This window comes from Corvus moneduloides, chromosome 2 (assembly GCF_009650955.1).
Source record: "Corvus moneduloides isolate bCorMon1 chromosome 2, bCorMon1.pri, whole genome shotgun sequence".
In the NCBI taxonomy this organism is placed as follows: domain Eukaryota; kingdom Metazoa; phylum Chordata; class Aves; order Passeriformes; family Corvidae; genus Corvus; species Corvus moneduloides.
Genome location: NC_045477.1, coordinates 4,553,688 through 4,577,890, shown reverse-complemented (window position 1 = coordinate 4,577,890; position 24,203 = coordinate 4,553,688). Strand labels below are relative to the sequence as shown.

At 39.8% G+C, this 24,203-nt stretch overlaps 1 protein-coding gene and 1 long non-coding RNA gene across 3 annotated transcripts in view; one reads left to right on the top strand and one right to left on the bottom strand.

Annotated features, from left to right (window-relative positions):
- LOC116437902 overlaps nucleotides 1-21,303 on the top strand; it is a 38,987-nt gene extending 17,684 nt beyond the window's left edge. The window contains exons 2-4 of the long non-coding RNA XR_004237527.1: nucleotides 3,721-5,832; nucleotides 15,082-15,223; nucleotides 17,336-21,303. This is a non-coding gene — a long non-coding RNA (uncharacterized LOC116437902). The remainder of the gene's footprint in view (nucleotides 1-3,720; nucleotides 5,833-15,081; nucleotides 15,224-17,335) is intronic.
- CD247 (CD247 molecule) overlaps nucleotides 1-22,086 on the bottom strand; it is a 51,280-nt gene extending 29,194 nt beyond the window's left edge. The window contains exon 1 of one of the 2 annotated variants that reach the window (XM_032096211.1): nucleotides 21,581-22,086. In XM_032096211.1, coding sequence (XP_031952102.1) covers nucleotides 21,581-21,854 — 274 coding nt within the window. In that variant the 5' untranslated portion in view covers nucleotides 21,855-22,086. The remainder of the gene's footprint in view (nucleotides 1-21,580) is intronic. The other variant, XM_032096220.1, reaches the window with a different exon arrangement.
- Between the last annotated feature and the right edge of the window lie 2,117 nt (nucleotides 22,087-24,203).

Below are 24,203 nucleotides of genomic sequence, written 5' to 3'. Positions count from 1 at the left end.
TCTTGGACACACTCACAAAAAGCCAAGCCACCATCTTTCATCTGCCACCTTCCTTCCGAAAGCCACATTTCCCTGCAAAGTTGTTATGCTTTCAGCACTGACTAAAAATACAGAGAGAAAAAAAAAAAAAAGTTGGATTAGACTAAGATTCTAGTCCCACTCCCTCCAAATTTCATAATATACTCAAGGAGCGGTATCCAATGTTGATATATTAATGACAATTAAGTATTTCATATTTGATACTATTAATGGGTTTCTTTTGAAGGCATTAAAACACATTGAAGGTAAATGAATACGTGATACACCCAATAAAAATCACTACGGGTAACACTGAGCAGGGCATGGAAATCTGGGTTAAAATGGCAATGGGCTTGAAGTGGGGGAAAACACAAGAACACACTTCCCTGTTTTTGTTTTAAAAAGCAAACATTGATGATCTCTTGTTTACTGAGGCAGAAGGTGGCACAGCAGCAAACATGAGATCTCTGACATATCTGAATTACACTGACCTGAATGCCTTATTATTGACTAAAACATAGCTAAGGATACAAAGCACCACAATACTTGTATTCAATTTTAAAAAGTTTAAGAATTGTGTAATTCACCCAGCAGTCAGTGAATTCAAACATCATTAGAGCTGGTGCAAACTTTGGCTGAACTTCAGATACCAACTTACATCTAATTTTTTCTTGTACTTCTGACAGGAGGGAAGGGAACCCATGAGCTAAGCAGTTTACCACTGTTTGGTTAACTCTAAGGACATAATCTACAGGGAAATAAGGTGGTCGTATTCTGGAATTTTAAAACAAAGATAAATGGGACACATTGGATGAGTTATCATATGTCTATTTTATGTCCATGAAATTCTGATATTGAAGACTGCTTCTGTGTTGAAGATATGTTCCTAGCCAGTGTCATCTACAGGTTTTATTCACATACTCCTACATTTTTCTGCCATTGTTATTAAATATGATATTAAATAGCAATATCCATATCAGTTCTTACAGATCCTTACTAATCATCTCTTCAGACCCAAATTTTCACCTGCACCTCCTACTGACACTTTTTTGTGAGCTTCACTGTACCGTTTACAGGACCTATACAATACCTCCTTCCCTCCTCTCTGTTCTGTGTAGCACCAGCAAAAATGATTCAGATAAATCCACCATCCATTCCTTTGTGGAGATAATTGATAATAATTTACCAAGTAATCAGTTCAGTTATCCTCATAATCTTTGGTAAAGCTACTTCGCATTTTCTCTTTCTTTCTACATTCCTCTCTTGTGTTTTTCCCATAGAATTTATCCTGAAATATTTCAGCCCAATGAGGTGTAACATGAACAGATTTGTAATTGATCCCTGCTCTTCCTGTTCCTGGGGAATTAGCAGCACATTTGCTATTCTTGTGCCATGCACAGAACTGACCCTGTAATGGTTCAATCCAAATTTTAGCAGTCAGTGAAGGAATAGTAAGGATTACTTAGGTGCAAGCAATGGATAACTGAAATACCTGAGGACACAAAGTGTTAAAAGGTAGGAAAACAAACCCTGGTGTGGACAGCTCTGATGGACAAACAAGGTAGATGTTTATCCAAAGCTATGTACTCACCTGCAGGGGAGGTACTGCTATCACAGCTTCATGCTGTGTGAGATTCAACCACCACAACCCTCATGAGATGAATCCAGAGCTCTCTCTAGGATTCTGTGCTCGTCCTCATCTGTGTAAGCAAAACTTTAGGAAGGTCATTTCTACCTTTGCCTTACGGGTCACAATCAAAGCAGTGTTTGAATTGCATCTTGCCTCTGAACCACAGCTTGGCTTCCCAGGATCATTTCTAACATGAAAAGGGTGATACAAAGGAAAGTTACTGGGCCATCATACCTATAATTCTCCCCTTAACCCTATGCTTTGCTGCTTACCCTCTGATGCTTTCCCTTTTGTTCTCACCTCGGCTGTCTCTGCAAGTAGCCTAACCTTGACAGAACATTTGCCTCGTTCTCTCCTCCCCTTCTTTTAATCTTACCCTTTCTCCCCACTCCACATACATCCCACAGGAAAGCTCTCCCATTTTAAATCACCCAGTAATAAATTCCAACCAAACTCAAACCATCTGCCACCACAAAATCCCAGGTAAAAACTGAGGGCTTGACTCTGTGCAAGCATTGAGGTCTCACTGCTCTTATCCATCCCAAATGGAAGGTCTAGGTCCATGTCCCTCACTGTGTCAGGCAAAAGATTCACCTGCTCTGCCTAATAAAAAAGGGATCTGAACAAACCAGGTACTTGACTGAAAAATTTTAGGAAGTTCCTAAAAACTATCCCAGTCAACTTGTGCTGCATTCCCGCAAGCAGAGAGAAACTTTGGTGATAAAAGCTTTTGTTCAGAGTGCTGAGGGAAAGATGCAGGTCAGACGATTGATGTTGCTTTTCTGTATGAAAAGAACTCCTTATTTTAATGGCCATAATAATAAAAACTTGCCCCAGAGCCCAAGTTTGAGATGCATGCTATATATTCTCTTGGAAAGCCTCAACATTGTTAGAATACACTTATTTTTAGCATGCAGCATATTGAGGTATTTTATATATCGATGTTATATTAAAAATAAAATAAAATTGATATATAATAAAGATACTATAACACATAATTATATATATTTACCTTAAATGCTTCTTCATCTATATAGGGTTGATTAAACCAGGAGGAAATAAGAAAACATGCTTTAATAAGTTATATTGGTTTAAAGCTTGGGTTATTGAAATTGCTTAGGATATTTGGGTCATTTAAAGTTATCCATTAGCAATGAATAGTTGGCAGTATTGCCAGAATTTAGGTAGTTTAAGTTATAAAAAAATACACATGCAGTATACCTAGTACTTGAACATACTATGAAAATTAAATCAAAGTTTTAATGCACCTGTAAATGTTATCATATTAAAAAAAAGCCATCATAGAGTATTTACTTAAAATAACTCAAATGCAGACATTTTCTTTCCAGTGGTTGGGATAAAAATAAATATTAAAATAATTACTCTTTTCTCCTTTAGCTATCCAGGGAGTAGCTGTCTCTCAGGAGCACAGGTGGGCTTTTTACAAATAATAGCACAGTACATAATGAAAAATTTCAAAATACTCTTTATTTCCACTTAGCTGTAGTAAGTGGTAGGCAAAGCCTGTCAGTGTCAGACTCAAAACAAGATTCCCACTTCCAAGAGATAAGGCACCGAACAGTATTGCCCTAACCCTATCAGGCCAAGATGAAGAAAAGTAAGTTTGTAATCCAGAGACATAACATGACAAAAATAAGAATAAAAATAAAATGTATTTGGAGTGGTGCTGTTACAATATGAAATAGGTTACACTATCTGAGTCCACATCATCTCTTCTTATATGTTTGCCTTTTTTTAACCAAAAGCCTGGAATAAGAATTCGTAGCAAATTTTGTTGAATATATTAAAATTAAAACATCAAGGACTCTTAACAAAAAAAAAGGAAAAGAAAACCCCAACAACACTAAAAAGCAGTTTAATGTGAGAGAAGGATACAAGAGACCTATAGAAAACCAGAGTTTCCACAGAAGTCCAAATTTAGGGTATACAGGAAGTAGGAGATGAGAACTGCTGTATAACTTCGTTTAAACAAACTCTTAATTTGACAAAACACATTATCCCTGTGAACTGCAGGCCCACTAATACGTGTCCCCATTTGTTTTCTCTTTCAGCTGAGTCTGCAGCTCCCAGAATAAAGCTGTCACTTGAGCCAGCAGGTGCCTCCATCCCCGCCTCCGACCTACAACAGTTATGACACGAGATTAAGAAAAACAGCCACCCCTGGCAGCCAGGCTGGCGCGTAATGAACAGTTTAACCCTGGATAAACCTAATGACAAGTGTGGGTGGCTTTGATTGAAATGACAAGGCAGTTTGTCACCCGTTGCTCTGTCACAGAGATCAGCAGTGCTAGCATTTTCTGCTGAGTTGAGGGGAAATCAGCCCGACACTTGCACATTTCAGAAGGAGCGCACAGAAACATTGAAAACAAAAGGAGTCACGGTCTCGGTGTTGAAGCACCTCTGTGACCCTAAACAAGTCAGCAGTGGAAGAGACACAGTCTCTAAGATGCTCTTGTGAGAAAACACCACTGTCTCTGGAGATGGACAGAAAATTTTAAACAAAAAACCCAAACCAAACCCACAAAGCTCTCTTACTTTAAATCACCCAGAGGCTTTTGACAGAGGTACTCAGCTATCCAGCTGACCTCCACGTGAAACTCCCAATAGCAACCTGCTTTGCTATAAGGGTTGTGTTTCTCACTGATGAATGTTCAGTGCCCATAAAATGATAACAGCAGAACTTGATTGCCATTGTAAATCATTAAATAGTCTTGAGACCCAGCTATCAATCACTGCAGTTTTAGATGATACTGTTTATGGCGTTACCCGTGCACCTGCTTCAATATAGCAGCTGTCCTCAAAAGGCTGCATGTACCTCAGACCTGCAGAGACTTGTGTTTCTGGTTAATCCTAGCTTCAATTAGTGCATTAATTAATACACTGTACGAGGTGCAACACAATCAGAACCCAAGGAAACAAGCAACAAGGGGGTACAGGCACAGAAACGGGCAATGGCCATTTGACATTCATGTGGCAGATGAGCGACAGCCCTGGATCCAAAAGCACCACAAATGGGAAAGCCATGTGACAGCATCATGCGATGACCAGCAATGTGACAGGCACCATGGTTTTCCTGTACAAGAGTAAAATTAACATCACAACCTCAGACCCCACGACATTATTGAACTTACTCCCTGCATGAGTTTGAAGACTGTGGCCTTACCATGCTTTCATTTTCTACACCCACACACGGCTTTCCTGAAAGCCCCTCTGATTCTGGTCCTCAGCTTAAGGCAGGTCTAAAGGGGAAGAATTCAAAACATCTTCAGCCTCTGTATCTGGAGAAAATTTATGGTAGCTCCTCTGCCACCCACTCTCCCCATTCCTTTTCAACACCTTGGAAAACCCCTGCTATTTTAAATTTACATACCTTTCCAGTTACAGATACCAACATTTTGAGGCAGTCAAATGTTCATCATCCTACTGCTTTGCTAAGATCAGTAGCAGCCCACCTGAGGGTTGCCTAGCCAGCAGTAATCCCAGGACAGACATCTGGGTTGATGCAGACACACTGTCCAGTCTCACAGCAATCCCCTGGGAACTCAAGACCTTATTCCTGATTTTCATATGTATTTTGCTTGGAAACAACAACAACAAAAAGTATTTCTTTATAAAAATGTTGCTAGAAATAAGAAACAAATCATGAAGGTCGATGGATGCACTTTCTCCACTGAAACTTCCTATTTAATGCAGCAGTTGTAGTATTGCCTTTTCAAGGGAAAAACAGACTCAAAGCAAGATTTCCCTTCTGGCCATAACACCCTTCTGTCAGTTCACTACAGAACAACACATCCATGGTGGGTGCTTTTGGAGGTTATTTTCATCTTGTTCCCCTTCAAATGTCAGCTAATGTTACAGCGGGGATACTGTAACACACCTATACCAAACCAGGAGTCCGGTGGGAAGGCAGTCTCTAGGGAGGGGCTGTTGGTAGGTGTTTGAGCGCTGCTCATTTCCCCAGCCGCGGCCGGGGCTCTGCCCAGGAACTCTCCCAGTGCCGGCCCGAGGGCCCTTCCCGCGCAGGGAGCACAGAGCAGCCAATGGGAGCGAGGCTGAGCAGGGGCTGGGGAAACCCCGTGCCGCCCTCACGGCCCCGCGCCCGGGGCTGCGCCATGGCGGCGGGACGAGAGCCCGACGGGCTGCTCACGTCCAGCTCCTTCAAGGTAAAGCCAACTTTGCTGTTTTCATCCAATAGATGGTTGCTTAAGCAAAATGCTGCTGCCTTGTGGTTTCCAGCACATCTATAGCATTCCCAGTAACAAGGATAGTATCATTGAGAGTATCATTTTAACAACCAGAATCAAACCTTGTATCTAATATCAGTTAAGACTTCCCTTTCCAAGCCCTTTCTGTCTTAACCTAAATCCTCACTGATGTATCTCATTTACTCCTTATCTTCATTGCACGTGTCATTTTGGACTCTACTATTTAGTAAAATTTCAGCTTTGCCAGCATCCTATTATGAGTCACCAAATGGATTTTTAACCAAATTCTGTGTCATACTGCTGTGTCTGGGCTTTTCCCTGCTCAACATGATACTCATTTGCTGTCAATCAGGTTGGCTTTGGTTGATGATTTTTAAATCTCTTTCGATTTGGTGGTTGTAAAGGTACGTAGAGTATCTTACAACTCATCTACTACATGCTTCAGCACTGCATTTATCTTCCATTCCTTTTCATTCTTGTTGCAATGGCTTGTGTGGAGCTATTTTTCTTATCGTAATATGAGTTTCTACTTATATAGCAGTTTTTGTGCAAAACCAGCAACATGAAACAACTTCCCCTTGCTTTAGCTGAAAGCTCATGAACAAAGCTCCTGAAATATACTTTTACATAGTTTCTTGCCTGCTCTGGTCTAGTTTGCCATTCTATTAGATCATCATGAATTCAAACTTGGAAAGATACCATATTTAATGGTTACAGCAATTGGGAGTTCTGTTGCTGGCTTTGACAGAGACTTTCTGAAAGACAATTAACCATTCTGCACATTGATTTACCCCATTAGAATAGAAATTACAAGAACATACTACTTCAGGAGAGGAGTGTGAGGACCTATTACAGGTTATGAAGTATTTCCAATTTCTAGGAAATCATTAGATTAATGAAAGCAATGAGATGAGTAGCAAGTGCTGATTCATTAAAAGATTAAAAATAGCCTTCACTGGGGGAAGGAAAGGTATTCATCAGATTAATTGTTCAAACATGCTGGGAACATCATTTATTCTGCAATGTAGATGGTCAAGCCACATTCCCAAATCACGTTACAGCCCAGCCAAAACCAAAGGCTAACACATAATTCAGGGATAAGGTAAAGACACAAATCACAGTCCTGTCTGCAGTGCAAGACCGAAACGTGTTAGACTCCCTGTAATGTCAACTATCAAGAAGCTAATTTTAGTATAGCTTAACTAATTTGCACCATGGCTTCTCTCTGTCTCTTTCACAAGAGTTCATTTATGGTGATGCTTTCAGGAGATGTTCCATTCATACTGCAACACTGATACCTGTTGAGGTGCTGACAAGGGTCAAAAGTCTGGTGTAGCCAACCTAGACTAATTTCAGCAGTCACACAGCTACTTTTTGATACGCAATGCTAGGTGTGGAGGTGACGTCTCACACACTGAACAGCGTTATGAGGCCTCTGTCCTCCCATGAGTTCACACAATCCACGCACCAGCAGTACTTCACTTGGAGAAGAAGGAACGTGACTGAGTCAATGACCTACACCTTGGGATAAGCAACACAAACAGGCCTCTCTGACCAAAAAAGACACATCAAAGGTCTATTTCCTTATAGCAGAGCATCACCCCTACTCTTCCTTTATGAGAGGGCACAAAGAGTTGGAGTTGTCTGCTCCTTGCACTCCAGTATGTCTCACTCTCATACACACAGCCTCCTAGATGTATGGTGCTGGTTTAATGGTTTGCTGTCCTGACTTCTTTATCCCCTAAGAGAACAAGCCATCACAACACCTTTCTGGAGCTGACAGAACTGCCATGGCTGTCATCAGCTCTCTAGATATCTCCTGTCATGAACTCAGACATTTTATTGAAGTAGTATCTAAATATAACATTATGTTCTTTCTTAAATTTCGAGTTCAACAGGCAAGCTGTCTGTATTCAGTGGTAACTGCGCAGGCAGTTTTACTGCCATGCCAGAAACTTCAGACCATTTATTCAGAAAACTGGGGCTTGATGTAAATTTTAGAACCTGCGTGTCACAGAACTGTATTATGTTCATACCTGTAAGCTGGCTAAGAAGGTCATCAGCAACAAAAATTCAGGAATTAAACGTATTCATGTCTGTCGTTGTTTGATGAACCTGAGCAGGACGGCTGCTGAAAAGCCCTTTCTTTAAATTCAGTTGCAACTACCATTGCTCTTCCCACACTACTGACAGTTCAGAGACCCTCTACATGAAAGGATTACACAGGGAGGGGGAACCAACTTGCATCTCACAATTCCATTAAAAGGATCTGTACTATTCCTTTCTCCACTCACAGTTTTAAATGCTCTTGAAGCAGTAGCAGTTTTAACCAAATCTTTCTTATAGCAGGAAGGCTGTATATCTCTCAAATAATATCAAAGGTGTTACTCCTGTCATTCAACAAATTCAATATTTTAAAGACAGGAAATTTGCCAGCTCTTAAGTTCCAATAATGCAGTTCTAAAACGTGACAGGCACATACACAAAGCCTTTTTTTCTTATATAGGAAACGTGTGTATAGGAGAACATCCAGGGATATACAAGTAGCATGGCCAGAGAAAGTCAAATAGAATGAAATTAAGAAGATATTTATGAATTCGCATTTCTGGATTTCCCAACTTCTGTTTGCATCTTTCAAACCATTTACTATTACAGATATCACAATAAATCTCAGATGGTGGGGAGGTAAATAACTAGGAAGACATACCCACACCATTTGATTAGAAAGCACAAAATCCAGGTAGTAAAAAGGGAAGAAGTAGGACAGAGGAGGTCCCTGCAGCAATAGCCCTCACTGCCTTTGAAACAGTAATGCCAAGATTAAAAAAAGAAGTATTCCATTATTCCTGGCACCTGCTGAGAAAACATTATTCCCTCCACCTTGGACTGCATGTATCTAATAGTAGAACTTCACATACTCACAGAAAACTGCTGTTTATCTGATAAAAGATGAAAGATGATCAATAGATTTTATAATTTTAATACATCTGCAGGGTGCAGTAAACAAATGCTGAAGATCATCTTTGATCTTCGTGAAATGTACATTTAAAAATGGTTTCAAGAATAGATGTGGAGCACATTTTCATGCTGATATACCAAAGAGCACATGTGAACATAGCCATTAAATTAACATAAACACTTCTGTAATGGGATTATCAAACCTCTCAAATGCATAAATTAGAACAGATTAGGGCTGAGGAAGGTCTCCCTGGCAGACTTGGCCTCCTACAGCCAACCATCTGAAAAAGTCCATTCCATAAACTCGGCAAACTGTTCCCAAGTAAGGACTTGGGTTTTACCCACTTTGCCCTGTGCCAAAGCTATTTGGATAGTGTAAATTCTTCTTGTTGTCCTCCTGAAGTAATTCAGCAATCAGTTTATAGCTTTTTTTTTTTTAATAACATGTATTCTCCTTTTCATTTCATCTTCTCTCCCCCAGTGTATTTTAGGCAGCAATCATCCCCTCCATGAATACTCAAGTGGGTGTCCTTTTACATGCTACAAACAGATGTTGAAGAGGCAATGTTTTGACTAATTATATGTAAACTCCATTCAAAGTGCCACTTGACTTAAGGGCTCTATCACCAAATACTTCACACTTTTTCTTCTCAGCTCAAGACCCCAAGACTGAAAGGCTTGGGGAAAAAAAGAAAATCTGGAGTAGCTTTCAGTCAAGCTCACGCCTGTCTGGTTCACACACATGACACAGAAAATAGCTAAGTGCCAGGTATGGAGCATTTTCCAAGCCCCATTACAGGTATTACCCTGGATAAGCCAAAGCAGGCAGAACAAGAGCTCTGCTGAAATACAGCTCCCCTCAGGCGACTTCCCTTCTCAGCAGCCCGAGAGGAAGGAGTTCAAGACCAAGGTGCTCTGTTGGGTGCCTGACTCAACAGAGTCTGCATACACTGAGCCCATAAACTGCACTCAACCCTCAAAGGAGGGCCTTGCCTTGATGCCTGGTTAATAGTTAATGCACAGGGCAACCCTCAGCAGCCAGGAGCTACCTGGGAGAAAAGCAGCATGCAGGGGGAGGCAGACAGACAGCTGACAGCGGAGCTTCAACACCTGCTGAAATAGCAAGAACTACTCCCATTCAAAATAGCACAGATTTTAATTAGCCTAAATGAGATATATGGACATCACAATCATCAGGTCTTAGCACAGGTGTTTCTGTAGGAGTAAGAGGTAGGTAGAATCACTGGTTTTGTATTTTTGCTATCCCAGTAAGGCTGTCTCTAAACAACAACATTCAGTTGCCAACCAGGCTAAACACCATCACATTAAGAGCTGTGACAGATGTGTGTGTTGTGTGGAGGGCTATAAATGTTCTTTGGCTCTAGAGCACATTTCCTAAAGAGCTACAGATGCTTTGTATGTGTGAAATAACACAGAGGCATTATTTTTTCCTCTCTATCCCCACTTGAGGAAGGCGAACAGCACACCCATAACTGATCTTTACTTTTTTGTTACTCTCATCCATTCGAGTCTTGAATTACTAAGGCTTTTTAAACAGTGGGAAGGGAAAGTGTTGTCCATCTTCCTAAGGCAAGTAAAGGTTGTCCCGTAAGCAGGAAGTGTCACTGTGTGTGTGGATGTAGCAGCAAATTAAATGCAGGCACTATTTTAGTTTTCCATATATGATTTTCTTACTTACTATATATATAAAACATTGCATTGGAGGATCTAAAGGATACTTGATAGATCTCAGCTTTCAAAACACCATCATGAAATAGGCAAATAAACCTCTGTATTGATTAATCAAATTCTAAAATACCATATAGGGTCTTCAGGACCTCATGTTTTAACACTTTCTAAGTGTTATTTGTGTGTTGGCAACCAGGTAAGTAATGCACAGTTAACAAAAAAAGGCAACAGTGTGGCCCATTTCGATTAAACTGGAATTGATTGATCCAGTTCCAGTTTATTGGAAAGCCTACACACATTCCAGTGGTTTTCTAAAGGTTGCAGAGTAAATCATCAACCGCAAGTGAAAATACAAAACCCACAACCCCATTTTCCCATTTTCTCGCTTTATCTAAAAACCAGCACTGTTTCACTAAGGGGAGAAAGACCATTGAGGATGATTGGAATTGTCAGAATTATCTACAAATCCTTCAAAAAAGATCCCAAAGTTCAAACTGCCCGATTTAAAAATGTTACATTTCATTCATACTGATTTTTCTTAGTATCTTAATAGCCATCTTCCTAATCAGATGGATTAAAAAGCACCAGAAGATACTTAAAAGTAATCAGAACTACAACAAAATAAGATAATGAGGAGTTAAAGAAAGATGAAAACCTCAAAACAAAACTGCTTTAGCAATTATACCTTTTTTAACTGGAGCTCTCATTAAAACTGCTTTGTAAAATCATTTATATATGCAAATTCACAAATAAATGCCAGATAATATAACTACTTATAGGCACTCATTTCCTTGTGTATAAGATACCTTCTAAGTATGGTGATGCTGAACACTGCCATGTTTTTATTACACTACGACCCTAAATCATCAAAAGAGGTGAAGACCCCACTGAATCCAAAGGCACAGAATGAGAAACTTTCTCCATTCCAAATCGTTGGCATATACTGCAGTCTTTATGGAGGAGGCAGCAGCTCACAAAAACATCAGTAAATTGGTTTCCAATTATCTGATAACAGCACCTTCCCTTCAGCACAGATCTTTGTGTGAGCTGCAAAAGTCTGGCTGAGCAGCTGGGTAAATGCCCAAGCAGTTTGTCTGAAGCAAAACTCCTGCTGACACCACTGGGCAGCTGCCTAAGCAAGATAGCCAAATTAGTTTTAAATTAGCTATGCTTAAATAAGTGGCATTTATTAAAACACTGCCGTGAACTAATTAGAAGGGGAAAGTTCAACAGAAATTAATTACCATCTCCACATCACAGTTACAGCACATCTAGAGGTGATGCTGCTTGCCAGATCTTTTTGAATACCTGAAGCCCTCCTTTCAGGCTCCAGATAATCCTTCTGTTCAGGAAAGGTCAGCACATGTGCTGGGCTTTCTCAGATTGCCTCTGCTGATTGCATTTCGTGTTGCTGAATCCCTCACATCCCCGTGTATCTTTAAGATTTGGTAGCCTTCTTCCGAATCTTCCAGGCCTGTATAATTAGATGTGGTTTCAGCAGTGGCAGAACCATCCATATATAAGCATATATTGCCAGACCTCATGTTAATTCTATTTTTATATACCCAGGCATGAGGGAACAGCCCCACCTCTGTGCAGCGTTTTGCAGAGACTCTCACACGCAGGAGCCTGCTCAGTGATTCTGGTCGTGCTGGAACACAGTTGCTACTAAAGAGAGCACAATAATTTTTGCCAGGGTGGATGGAGAAGCTCTTAGATACACATACCCCATTAACTGATTGCAAAGGATTAAATTGATTCTGTAAAATAGTACAACTGAGGCTGAAATTTAAATTTTATTTTTTTTTCATAGGTTTATCAAGCTCATCAGGAATATTTCCCGGGAGAAATTCTAATGGCTCATTAACTGAGGAATCTTTCTAGACTCCATTAGAATTTCTCACCAAAATCAGCAAGTCTCTCAAATGGCTTAGCATGTGGGAGTCCCATTCAAGCTCCTGCTCCAAATCATTCAGAATTAGGAGCTGAATCTGCATTTCCCTCTTCCCGAATGCAGAACACAAACTGCTCACTGACTTTTTGCCATCTCACAAAAATACTTCGGATTGGGTTTGGATTACCCCAATGGAAAATAAGGGTGAGGATAGCAGGGGGGAGAATTAAAATATTTCAAAATTTTGCAGAAAGTTGCTTCCCTTTAAGCTCTGTTTTAAACCTGATATTTGTTCTACTACAACCATTATGTCTAACAAATAGACATTTGGCTCAGGATGTAAAAAGAAGAGCAAGAGAGAAAGGGGGCAAACCTGTTAGCTACTTCTCTGCAGCTGAGAAAGATAAAATCAGAGAAGAACACTTTGGAAAAGATGTTACAACAAGATAGGGCTGAAGGTTCATATCTGTAACTTCTTTAAGAGAGTTATAAAAAGAAAAAAAAAGTCTCAAGCCTGAAAATAAGCAGTGCTGCTTTTCCATCAGGAGAGACGTAGCTAACAGCAGCGACAAATGCATTATAGTGCTGCTGAGTTTTGAGTCAAGTAGCGAAATAGCATCTGAATTATTAGGAAAAAAAGAGATTAATTTAGCTGCATGAATAGACAGGAGAAGAAAAAAAAACAGTTCTACCTAGTTCACATTAATAGTAGAGACATCTGAAATTTAAGAGAGAATTCAAAACAAGGTAAATTAAAGTTGCTTCTCCTAGAGAGAAGTAATTTTGTGAGAGAATTTTGGGTTTTTTAACATTTGAGTCAAGGAGAAACTCGGAGATGTGATCTGAATGGATCACACTTTGGAAATTAAAAAGAAAGTCAATTAATGACCCCAGTTGGCACAACATTGAATATTTCATTATATTTTTAGGCAAACCATTTTGGAAAAAGAACAGCAAAACTGTTGAAGATCTGTAGTTCTTTCCAGACTTTTGTGGGCAGACCATCATTTTGAAGTTACAAAGAGTCTTCATCAGAATCTTAGATCAAATCGAGACAGCCTCAAAAAAATTACTGTAAGTTCTCTTGCAAACTTGCTGTATTAAAAAAAAAAAAAAATGGACAATGTTGTGCTATTTTCAATAAAATTAGGAATAATTTTCTGGAGAAAAAGAAATAACAGATTGTCAGCAAACTGCACTGAGCCTGATGCAGAAAATAGGGGCCATCTGCCAAAATTTGGGATGGTTTGGGCTTTCAAACAAGGGCATTTTAGAGCTCATCAGCAGTGAACGGCCACCCATCTGTGCCATGACCCAAATGGAGCAGGATGCAGGACTGTGCCACCGGGAATCAGCATTCCCTGCACCACTCTGCTCATCTAGAGCATGGGGTGTGGGTAGGCGAAGCTCCCATCACCTCCCTGCTCCAATAAAAATGAGAATGGGTCCTACTGAATGAATAATTAAAACTAATTCTATCCAAAGAGATCTAGAGATTTCTTTTCTTTCCTTTTTAGATGCGTATTCTGAGAGGGTTAATTCTAGAAAGCCTTTCTGGCATATATTAGAGGCTCATTTTTTAACGTAACTGGAACGGTGTTTGACCTTCTGCTTGAAATCCAGGCAGCTTAACCTTGTTTATCTTCTCTGGCTTGCTGGCTACAGTTATGCTCATAACACATGAATGCTCAGTTTTACATTTAAAAGATCAATAGTTTCAAGAAGTTAAAAATTAGGCAACTAGTGATGGGGTATAGTGATTTGCCTTTCCTTCTCTGAAAGGTTTCCTCATTTGCTTTCACTAATTCTGAGATTACCACCTGCAAATACTTCGTTCTCCTACTCCACTCATCAGCGAAACCCCTCAAAAATATTTAGGCAGAGAATTTCCATGTCCTGAAAGAGACTGAAAGAACCAGAAGCACTTTAGTAATGAAGATGTGACAGATAAATGACGGGGAAAAAAATGCAGGAAAGAAAAAAGCATGAAGTCAAATCTATCCCTAGTGTAAGCCTCTGGTTAATTATCACATGGGTTACTTTGGTTGTGTTGCATTTGTATCTCCTCAAATTCCAACAGACTATTAAGTGCTGAACCAGTATTAATAGCAAGGATTTTTCAATTTCCTGAGAAATATGAAAATTAAAAGTCATAATAAAAAAGTCAAACAGAAAAATGTATACTTACATTGCCTCGTACAGCACTGCTTCCATACACTTCTCTTGAAAATCTTTTTATTACAAATTGCCTTAAGAGTTTCTAGTCTATAATGACTGAGTCTGTCGGAATGACTTCCCCTGTGGACGCTAACTCAGCTATTTTGCCTCTAGGCAACGAATCATAAAATAACATAAAACAACAAATGAATCCTGAAAATTAGCAGCAAGTTGTTATAAAATGTGTAGAATTTAAACAGCATTCTTTCCAAAATTATCCAAAGATACTAATTTGCTATATGGATGACATTTTATGAACAGAGCAACTATTCTTGTAGTAATTCACAGAATTATTTGTTTGCTTCTTAGAAACTGTCTATAGTATAGACTTTTTTTAGAAGTTATCAACAATAAGAGTATTTCTCTCTCTCTGTATCCCATCTTTCTTCCCTTAGAAAATGATTATTAATCCAACTTGTAAGATGTTATTTTATTTTTGCCGCCTCCAGAAATGCACCTGCATGCTTGAACAAAGTGCTGCTGAAATTACCTTACTTACATAAAAGCCCAAAGTGATGACATTGTTCAACTTTGCATCGTGGAGAGAAAAACAAAGAGGAAAAGAGAGTGAGAGGACTCCAAATAATTCCGGTAAGACTTTCTTTCCTGGAGTTGGCTTCACACGGCTGGATGGGAAACAACATAAATGGCAACAACACACAGTGGATAAACACAGAAATTATTTCTGCTCCCAAAGACTTGATATGGGGTTTCCTGACTGAAGCTTGCTGATATGCAACTAAAGAAACAACCAAATGTTGTAGTACTTTTATGGCTACGCTATACAATACGATATGCATCACAATTTTTCCTTGCAAAGGTTTAAAATTCTGCTGTATTAATAGTGAGCTGCAAGATCCCAGCTCAGGAATCCAGTTTATATATATTTTTTAAAGGAGCCATTCAAAACTTCAGTTATTTCTGAGTGACAAAATGAACATTTGATAATTAGGAATGCATGGTATCGACCATCAGGAAGCTTATCTCCCTGACTGAAATGATGTTTGCCGAGAGTATTTAAAAAGTGACATTGTCAGACTATACCAAACTCTTGCTTTAGATTGATCTGAAGTAAAATACTGGATGTTCAGTCTTAGTTTGAGCTGAATTTCTATATGAACTAATTCAAAATAAGTGTTTTGAAAACAAAGTACCCAATTAGTTTGGGCCCTGCTCCAAAACCCACATGCCCACGCAAAGAGCCTCGATTTGCTCCCACCCATCCAGTGGTCACCAACTGGAGATTTTTCTGTTCTGTTTCCCCTAAGCCTCAGTTTGCTTTGTGAGGAGATGTACACCATGGGGAATTGGAATGAATTTACAACACACACTGGTGCTTTTATTATTTGGGAAGCACTTTATAAATACTTGGCTCCGTTTATTTCAAGTTTGGCTATCATGCAGATGACAGCAACACTCTAAGTGAAATGAATGCAAAACACCCATGCTCTTGGCTGGAACAAACTCAGTATGAAATTTGGATGAACAGCCAGAAAAAGGGGTTTTTAGTTACAAAGGTCTTTATTCAGTGGCCAGCGTACACTTACTTGAAATAAAACACCACCCAAATTAGTATTCTCTGATTAATTTCCTGCGTGTTGCATCTTATCCCATTAGAAAAGTGCTTCAAACCATTACTCCGATTTAAATAATAAAATCTATTAATTTATTTTTGTTATATAAACTTGGGGGGTCTTAGGCAACCTTCTTTAAGTGTTCCGTGGTTCAAAATGTTTCATGTGCTTTTTTTTTTGATGAGGAAACTATTTTTAGTGTTTGCAACCATTGAGCATTGCAGCATGCTATCGCTCTGCCAAAATAGCAATTGTCAAAAAAAAAAAAAAAAAAAAAAAAAAAAAAAAAAAAAAAAAAAAAATTAGAAGTGACAAATTATATAGCTAGTTTGCTCTTTTATTGTTCCTGAAGCCATGCAGGCTTGCATTTTCAAGGTTAACTTTACGAGATAGAAAACTTTACTAGGAAACTAGAAAAGTTTATTTGCAGTGAAAGTTAAGATTTTCACCTGAGACGACAGCTTGAATTGTTCATAAATCATATACCGTGAGATTTCCTAAAAAAACCCAGACAAAACAGCCCACAAGTATTGACAACTGGCCACTCTCTAGGCTTATTCAGTATGTCCTGCTGCTATTTATTCTATCCTTTGTTGAAAAATTTCCAACCTTTCTCCCTTGTCAGCTTCCATCAAATTCTAATTCGGAATATATTCACCTCCGCGTTGTTTGAGTTTTCAGACTTGTGTTATCATTATGGTTTCTCCTTCACTTAAAAATATAAAAAACTGAAAAGAATGGCCTGCTACTCAGAAAGAGTCAGGATAGAGGTGAAGTTTCCACTACAGATGCATCTTACAAAAGAAATAGACCAGACAGTGCGAGGAGCATCAGGCTCCACAAGTACATGTTTAACATACTCTCATATACCAAAAGCACAGAAAGGTGGAAAATTCCAAACTTGCTGTCATTGTAAGACTCAACAGACGTACAACGACGGATTGAGAACAAAATACACAAAGGGCTTGCTGTTTTATTCCTAGGGAACTTGTAGGACTTCAAGTATTTCCAATCTACATGGTTCAAAAATTGAGGTGGCTTCTATCCCTTAAGCAGAACTAGCACAGACACCAGTGCTTGTGACCTCTGAGGCTTAGCAGCTAGCTGGTTTTACTTCTCTTTTGCATAGTTATATTGCCAAAGGACTGAAAGAAGTCTAACTTCCACAAAGATGGATGTGTCCACTGTTTGGGGCTGAACAGAAGCATTCCACTGTCTTCTGAGACCTGTACCTTTGGCTGAGAAGATCGAAGAACTGCAAACCAAGATTTTCATTTGCCTGCACATTTTACCTGTTATATATGAAGTTATAAATCAAAAGGCAAAATGGAGATAAATGTCTTCATTACTTTCCTGAAAAAAATCTGACTTGGACTGTCACACTTTAAAAGCTAAATATGCTATGTATTATTTATAGGACCAGAGCGTAATTTAATTAAGAAAACAGTATTCAGTCCCAGTCTCAAAATATTACCTTATACAACAGCACAAATCAGAAAAATCTGCAAAATTTCAGCTTCTCACAGGCTCTGGAATAGCATAAATTGTTTTCTTAACACTAAAAAAATCAGCAGCAAAACTTGAATTTATCTGTTGACCGAAGTCCGCAGAAGAGTGAAAAATCAACAATACACTTACGAGGTTAGCATGCACACAGACAAAGTAGATACCTTTAGCAGAATACACATTTTAAGTATTTTTAAGAAGTTGTATCTTCTATTCATGCCAGCCTAAAAAGTTCTCTGTTACCTTGCCAGAATAGCTGATGCATCTTACATTTCTACGTATAATATAAACACTAAAATACATGATGAATTGGAAAAGGGGAGGAGGATTTGATGGTTGTCTGCAATTATGCAAAAAGAACTTTTCTTTCTTTTTTAAAGGGAGTTTGGTTAGAATTTGGAAATAGTTATGAAGTAATTTTTAATGCATTTTTTCCCCTTGCATATGGGTTTACTCATCATGCTAGTCACAATTCAAGTTTGTGTGAAAAACAAAAAATGGCTGTCAAGAACATTCCTCACATGAACATTCATTTGTACATCAAATTCTTGTCCCTTTTAAGCTGCTAGTGAACCTCCTTTATAACTTCACTTTGGCTTTTTATCCACATAGTCTTACTTAAGAAGGACACACAGAGGAAAAAAATAAATATATTTTGCAGATAGCTTTCTGTACTTTGTATATCCTTCCCATCTAGCGCACATAAAAAACCAGAAGGAATGTGATCATTAACTTGTTACTTCACTGATTAGGAATTTTGCTTGGAAGGGTTAAGATAGAAAGCACTTACTCTACAACAAGCATTACAGAATTGAACACAGCACTGCAAGAGCTCAACAAATGTCCCTTTACAAAGAAAGGCTACATTGCCTACATTTTGTTCCGTTCTGCCATTTCATAGGGTTTTTGCCATGAATTATTAATGAATCATTGTGAACAGGCAGGAGAAAAAAAGAAATAAAACACGTAAAATTAAGCCTTTAAATTTTTTTCTCCCTAGGTGTAACAAGAATTTGGCTTGAGAACTTAAGACACTGCATAGGACACGGGGATGGTATTGAAAGAAGTCTGAATTTACTTGTTTGGATTCCTCAGACAAGCTTGTAAACAACTCCTGGTTTACAAATCTTGTCATTTGTAGAGCAGCTAAATCATCTGATGAAAGGCAAGAAAAGAATTAATGCTAGGACCCATTACCTGTCCCTGAACAGACTAAAAAAAGGCTCCTGGCATCATGGCACCCAAGGGGCAGAAGATAGAGATATGCAGAGCAGAAAAACAGTGTGGAAATGAGTTGTGCAAGTAACATCTGGTAAGGACTGACATGCTGTAGTTTCCACAGAGTTAGCTAAAAACAGAGCACTGTCCAGTTCCATTTGGCAGACAATTCTGAGAAAAATGACTCTGTAAAGTGTAGAACAGGGGAGGGCTGTTCTTAAACTCTTGCACATACATTTATATCCACACGTGTGGTGTGTGTTTGTACAAATCAAAGCATCATCTCATCAGCCTTAAAAAAAATAGGGGGGCAAATCTACAGTGTTGCTCACAGGACTGTTTTATTGCTGTCGAAGCCTGGCATACTTCAGAACAAAAGCCCTGTAAGCCGTATGAAGATTTTTGCCATCTCAGTTGTGATATTTGGGTACAAGTCTTCTAATATTCTTCTGATGCCTCAACAAACAACATGATTAACAAAGTCATCTGCCCATAAATTCAAATTATTACTTTTAATGGACTTTTTAACAGAGGGGTTATAGGAAGACCTCAGCTAAATTTCCAGATGTACACTTTTGTGCCTTTGAAGAGGGAAAATAAAGACAATTAAACATGTACGTATAAATGTGTATGTAAAAATGTGAGATGCCTTCCCTCCGTAACTGCTCAAAGGCCAAATTTGAACGTCCTGAAATTTGTGGTCTGGTGTCAATAAATTCAAAGTCTGCATCAGAATTATTGGCCCATCTCTAGAATTACATTTAAACACTTTTTTTCATGCCTGACATATTTACTTCAGAACTCAAAGATCAAAAAGAAGGGCTTTGCGAGTTCCTCGGTGCTAATCTCGGTGGCATCTTTCAACTGCCCTTTTAAAGAATAAGCACAAACACTTTATAGTGAAGTGGAATGAACTCACTGAAAGAAGGTATGCAGCTGACTGAATCTGTCCACTCTGAGCTTGTTTCATGAAAAAAATAAAAGTTCATTTCCCTAGAAGTCAACTCTAAGAAAGCTTGAAAACCCTCCAGGCAACAGAAAATCTTTCTTTCTGCTCACAGCTCTGAGCTGAAAAACCCAACTGTTTGGTCTCATTGTCGAACAAAATGAATGACAGATCTTACATTTTTGTTTCTGTCTATTTTGTATCCGTAATGTGGCAACAACTCCACAAGTTTTGATTTATATTTCTTCTATTTTACCTACACTCTTTGGCTAAATACCACTATAATTCAAACTATTACAGGTATCCAACCAAAATAAAATACTTCCCCTCAAATCCACAGGCAGCCATCTCCAAAACAATGACAACAGTATCCAGTTCAAAACTTGACCCCATCTATTCTTTGTGAGCATGAATACCCCAAGAGCTTTGCACCAGAGACCTCTGCAAATTGCATTACATATTTTTCGAAGTTTTCTGCTGAAAATGCACGAATAGGAGCCTGAACTACAGGTATGGTGTGACAGGTTAAAAAGGAGGAAATGCAAAAAGGTGGTTTTGCAGATGGATTTTGACCTAAAGTACCTTCCGTACCTTTGTAGCCTTACATGCATCTGTGGATACAGAGCAAGGTACAAAACCTAAGTATCAGAAGTATACTTAAGGACAGGATCATATTTGGGTATCAGGAAGGGACAGAGGCCCCAGGGATTGAATGGAGGACGAACAGAAATCATGGCCTGCCACAGAGCATAAAATTCTACTCAAAATTCTCCCAAAAGAAAAACCTCACAAATCACTAGGACTGGTTCCACAGCACTAGCATGTGCAAAACCCTCCTCTCATCCCCAGAAAACTTTCCAGTAAAATGTCTGTGGCAGTCACCAAAGCTCTTGAGGATGCAGGGTTTGTTAAGTACAGCCAGGGTATACATTGTGGGGGAAAATCTTCCGGAGGGTTTGGCTTTAATGCATGCTCAAATGTGGCCTATGGCACACTCAGACCTCACCAGAGGCCTTCTCCAGATGTAAATTTTCTTGCTCTTTTGATCTACTATGCTCCTACAAAAGTAAATTCCTCCTTCTCGAACTTAATGTCGCTTAGAAAGATGTGTGCACACTGAAGCTGCTCCACTTGGTGCCCCAGTGGGGCTGGCCTATGCACCACAGGAGTAAATACACAAAGGAAGAAATGGCTTCATTTGGTGCTGTGTTTAGTGGAGATGAGCATGAAGGCAGGGACATGAGGGGAAGGGCCCTGCCCTTTTGCTCACCACCTGTGCCCCATTTCCCGCCTGCTGGCTCTGCTGCGGGCCACAAACCTGCCATCCCACTCCATTAAAAGCCTCTCTCCCACAGATCACTTCAAGTGACTACTTTTCCATCACTGCCTCAAATTTCCCCTTTTATATCGCAAGGAAAGCTGCCCAGGTGAAGGCTGAGAGTTTTATTTAGTTACTGTTCAGCTGTGGCACCACTCCAGCAGGAGAAGAGCCCCCTACCCCAGCCTTCCAGAGGGGCTCTTTACCCCAGGCCAGGTCAACACAGCAGGTCCCGCTCCTCCTTCACAGGAGAACAGACGTGGCTGAGGTGCTCACACAGACACCCTCCTGCTACCAAAATGGTGGTGAATCCGCCACAGAAACATCGCACCCTTTCCTCAAAAAAGCCTTACGATAACTCCTCGCAAACCCAAAGCCTGCCTTACCTGTGGCTGGGAGCTGCAGGGTGGCAAGGATCCCGATCCTCCTCCACTTCATCTCGCCCGGCCGGACAGTGCTGGGTGTGGAGGCCACGGGAGAGAAGGAGAAGAGGCTCCTCCACGGGCTGTGCTCATGTGCAGCCGCCACAGGAAGCGGCTCACCTCCTATGAGGGCTTTTGGAGTCCACCTGCCGGCTTCCTCTGCCTTCACAGCCTCTGAGGGCTGGGGTTTGCCTTCTTGGTATTGATGTTTGGGGTTTCCTTTGGTGCTGTTATTCATCCTTTTCCTCTCTGCAAGATGGTTTTCAGTGAGTTGGGGTTTTTTCCACTTTGTCTGATGGTTCCTAGATCATCCCCACTCAGCAGCTGCTGGTTGCTTTTTCTGGTGTAAAATTTGACCTGACTTCAAAAGGGATCTATGCAACTATTCCCAGAGCAGCACAGGGCATAAATAGAAATTTAAAACTGTAAGTTATAGTCACTCTTGAACAATATAGCTGGCTAAACTGGTAAGGATATAGTATTCCTTTTTAACTCCCCCTTTGTAAGAAATCTCACATTATTGTGCTATTTTAAAATATGGGCAAATAAAAATTTTCATGTTTTTATTAATAAAATAAAAAAGAAAAGTTCATTTTAGACAACTGTGAATTAGAAAAGCTTGAAAATATAGCTTAGATGAACCCTAAGGCCTAAAACTCGGCCTCACTCCCATCAAAATACATCTGGCTCAACAGATCACTGAGTATTTAATGTTTACAACAGTAATACTACTAAAGCACTTGAGGATCAGAGCTTAGGCTAGGAGGAAGTAAAAGCATCTCAATGCATCATTTTTTTTCCTCCTGTTTCTAATTCTTAGAAAAGAAAGAGGAATGCGCATCCCCAGGAGGTACGGAAACTGGTGATAACAATTTCCCAAAAGTATGGCGGAATGAGAGTTATGCTGCACACAAAAAGTAAGGATTTATAGTCTTTTGAAGGCAAAGTAAATTGAAGTTCTTGGAAGAAATTAATCACCTTGCTGTCTGGAGTAATGAAGGCTAACATATGGATAAAGCAGTCTCTTCCTTTAATTTAATAATTATTACATATTGTGCCAGTCAATACCAAAATTACTAGACACTAACAGTAGTCTAGCACCAGGTGTAATAGTGCAGCATATCCTTCTGTGGTACCTGGACAGTGCTGCTGAGCCTCTGCTCTCTCCCAGCCCTGGGGAGGGCTTTCTTTGTGGCTCTTCTACCCCCAAAAGCTCCAACGAAAGGCTGGAGGGGGGCTCTGACTCACCACAGGCAGAAAGCAGCCCAGGAGAGCTGCCATGCACTGAACCTGAAAGAGGTGTCATTAGTCCCAGAAAAGGCTGTGCTCAGGTACATGTTCTATATTCCAATGCAAGCTGGATAAAGTCCTTTCTGTCCACTTCTCTGTGTGACAGAAGATTGGCTGAAACAAGGAATTAGTGAGCAGAAAAAGATCCCTGCTCTCACTGCTGGCTGCCTAAATCTCACTGATGCCTTATCCAAAAGCTAAAATATCATCATCCTAGTTATTGATATTTTTGGGTAACGGTGTTTCCAGAGAAGCAGATGGCAGTGCTCATCACTATTCCACTGACCCCTGTCTCCTCCTGTTATTGATCATAGCTTCTCCCTCTGGCAGAAAGCCAGCAAATTATCACTTTGAATAAAGAGTTGAGGCCAAAGGTAAGGAAAAGAAATGAAGAGCTGTGTAAGAAAGGGAGATTAATGGCAACAGTAGGCACACTGGGAGAACAGCAGTTGGGCCAGTGTGTTTTGATGTCTAGATAGGGAAAGGTCAGAGAAATAGAGTATATGGACTTCAGTTGGAAGTGTGGGTAGAGTCAGAAAAAGGCTTTGCATGACAGTGCCCCTAGAAATTCTCACCTCCCTATCCCTCAGCTTTTGAACTAAGGCGAGCTTATCATTATCCAAGTATAATCAAAGTATACAGAAGAGCTCTCATGCTTGTATTAGGAGTTATTCTCACAACAAGCATGGCACAGGAGATGCAAATCACATGCAGACAAGTAGTACAGGAAAAGATAAAGGGGAAGTGGTCTCTTCTCTAGGAAAAAGCTTTCCTCTGTTCATAAGGCTTGCAGTTCTACCACGAGGAATGATTTGCTTAGAGTATCACCTTCTTTTCAGCCTTCTAGTCTTTGCATCTTTAGGAGCTACACAGCACTGAAAAAACTTCAGCACCTCCTGCCCACATTGTGCATTGGCCAATCTTGCAAATGCATTTCTACAACAGTTAAAACCATACTGATGTTTCAGTTTACTCACTTCAGTCAGGTTGTAAGGACTTTGTTAACCCTGGACTAGAAATGAATGCCAACCCTTGTTCAGCTGAACCAGCAGCAATTTTTCTCAATACAGACAAGGCCACAGCGGAAATATAAAACCCTTCCTGCTGTGTTAAGAAAAGCTCTCGACTAAATTCGACTCTTCATCTAAACATATGGGTGGAGGAAAGTACATTTTCAAGAATTACCTGCACTGGGAAGACTGCGGTATTTGATCTGTGGTTCCTGAAACAGAATGGGTCAGGGAACTGAAGTGGTCCCCAAGTACAACTCAGTGTGTTTAATGCTGGTTAAGGTGCA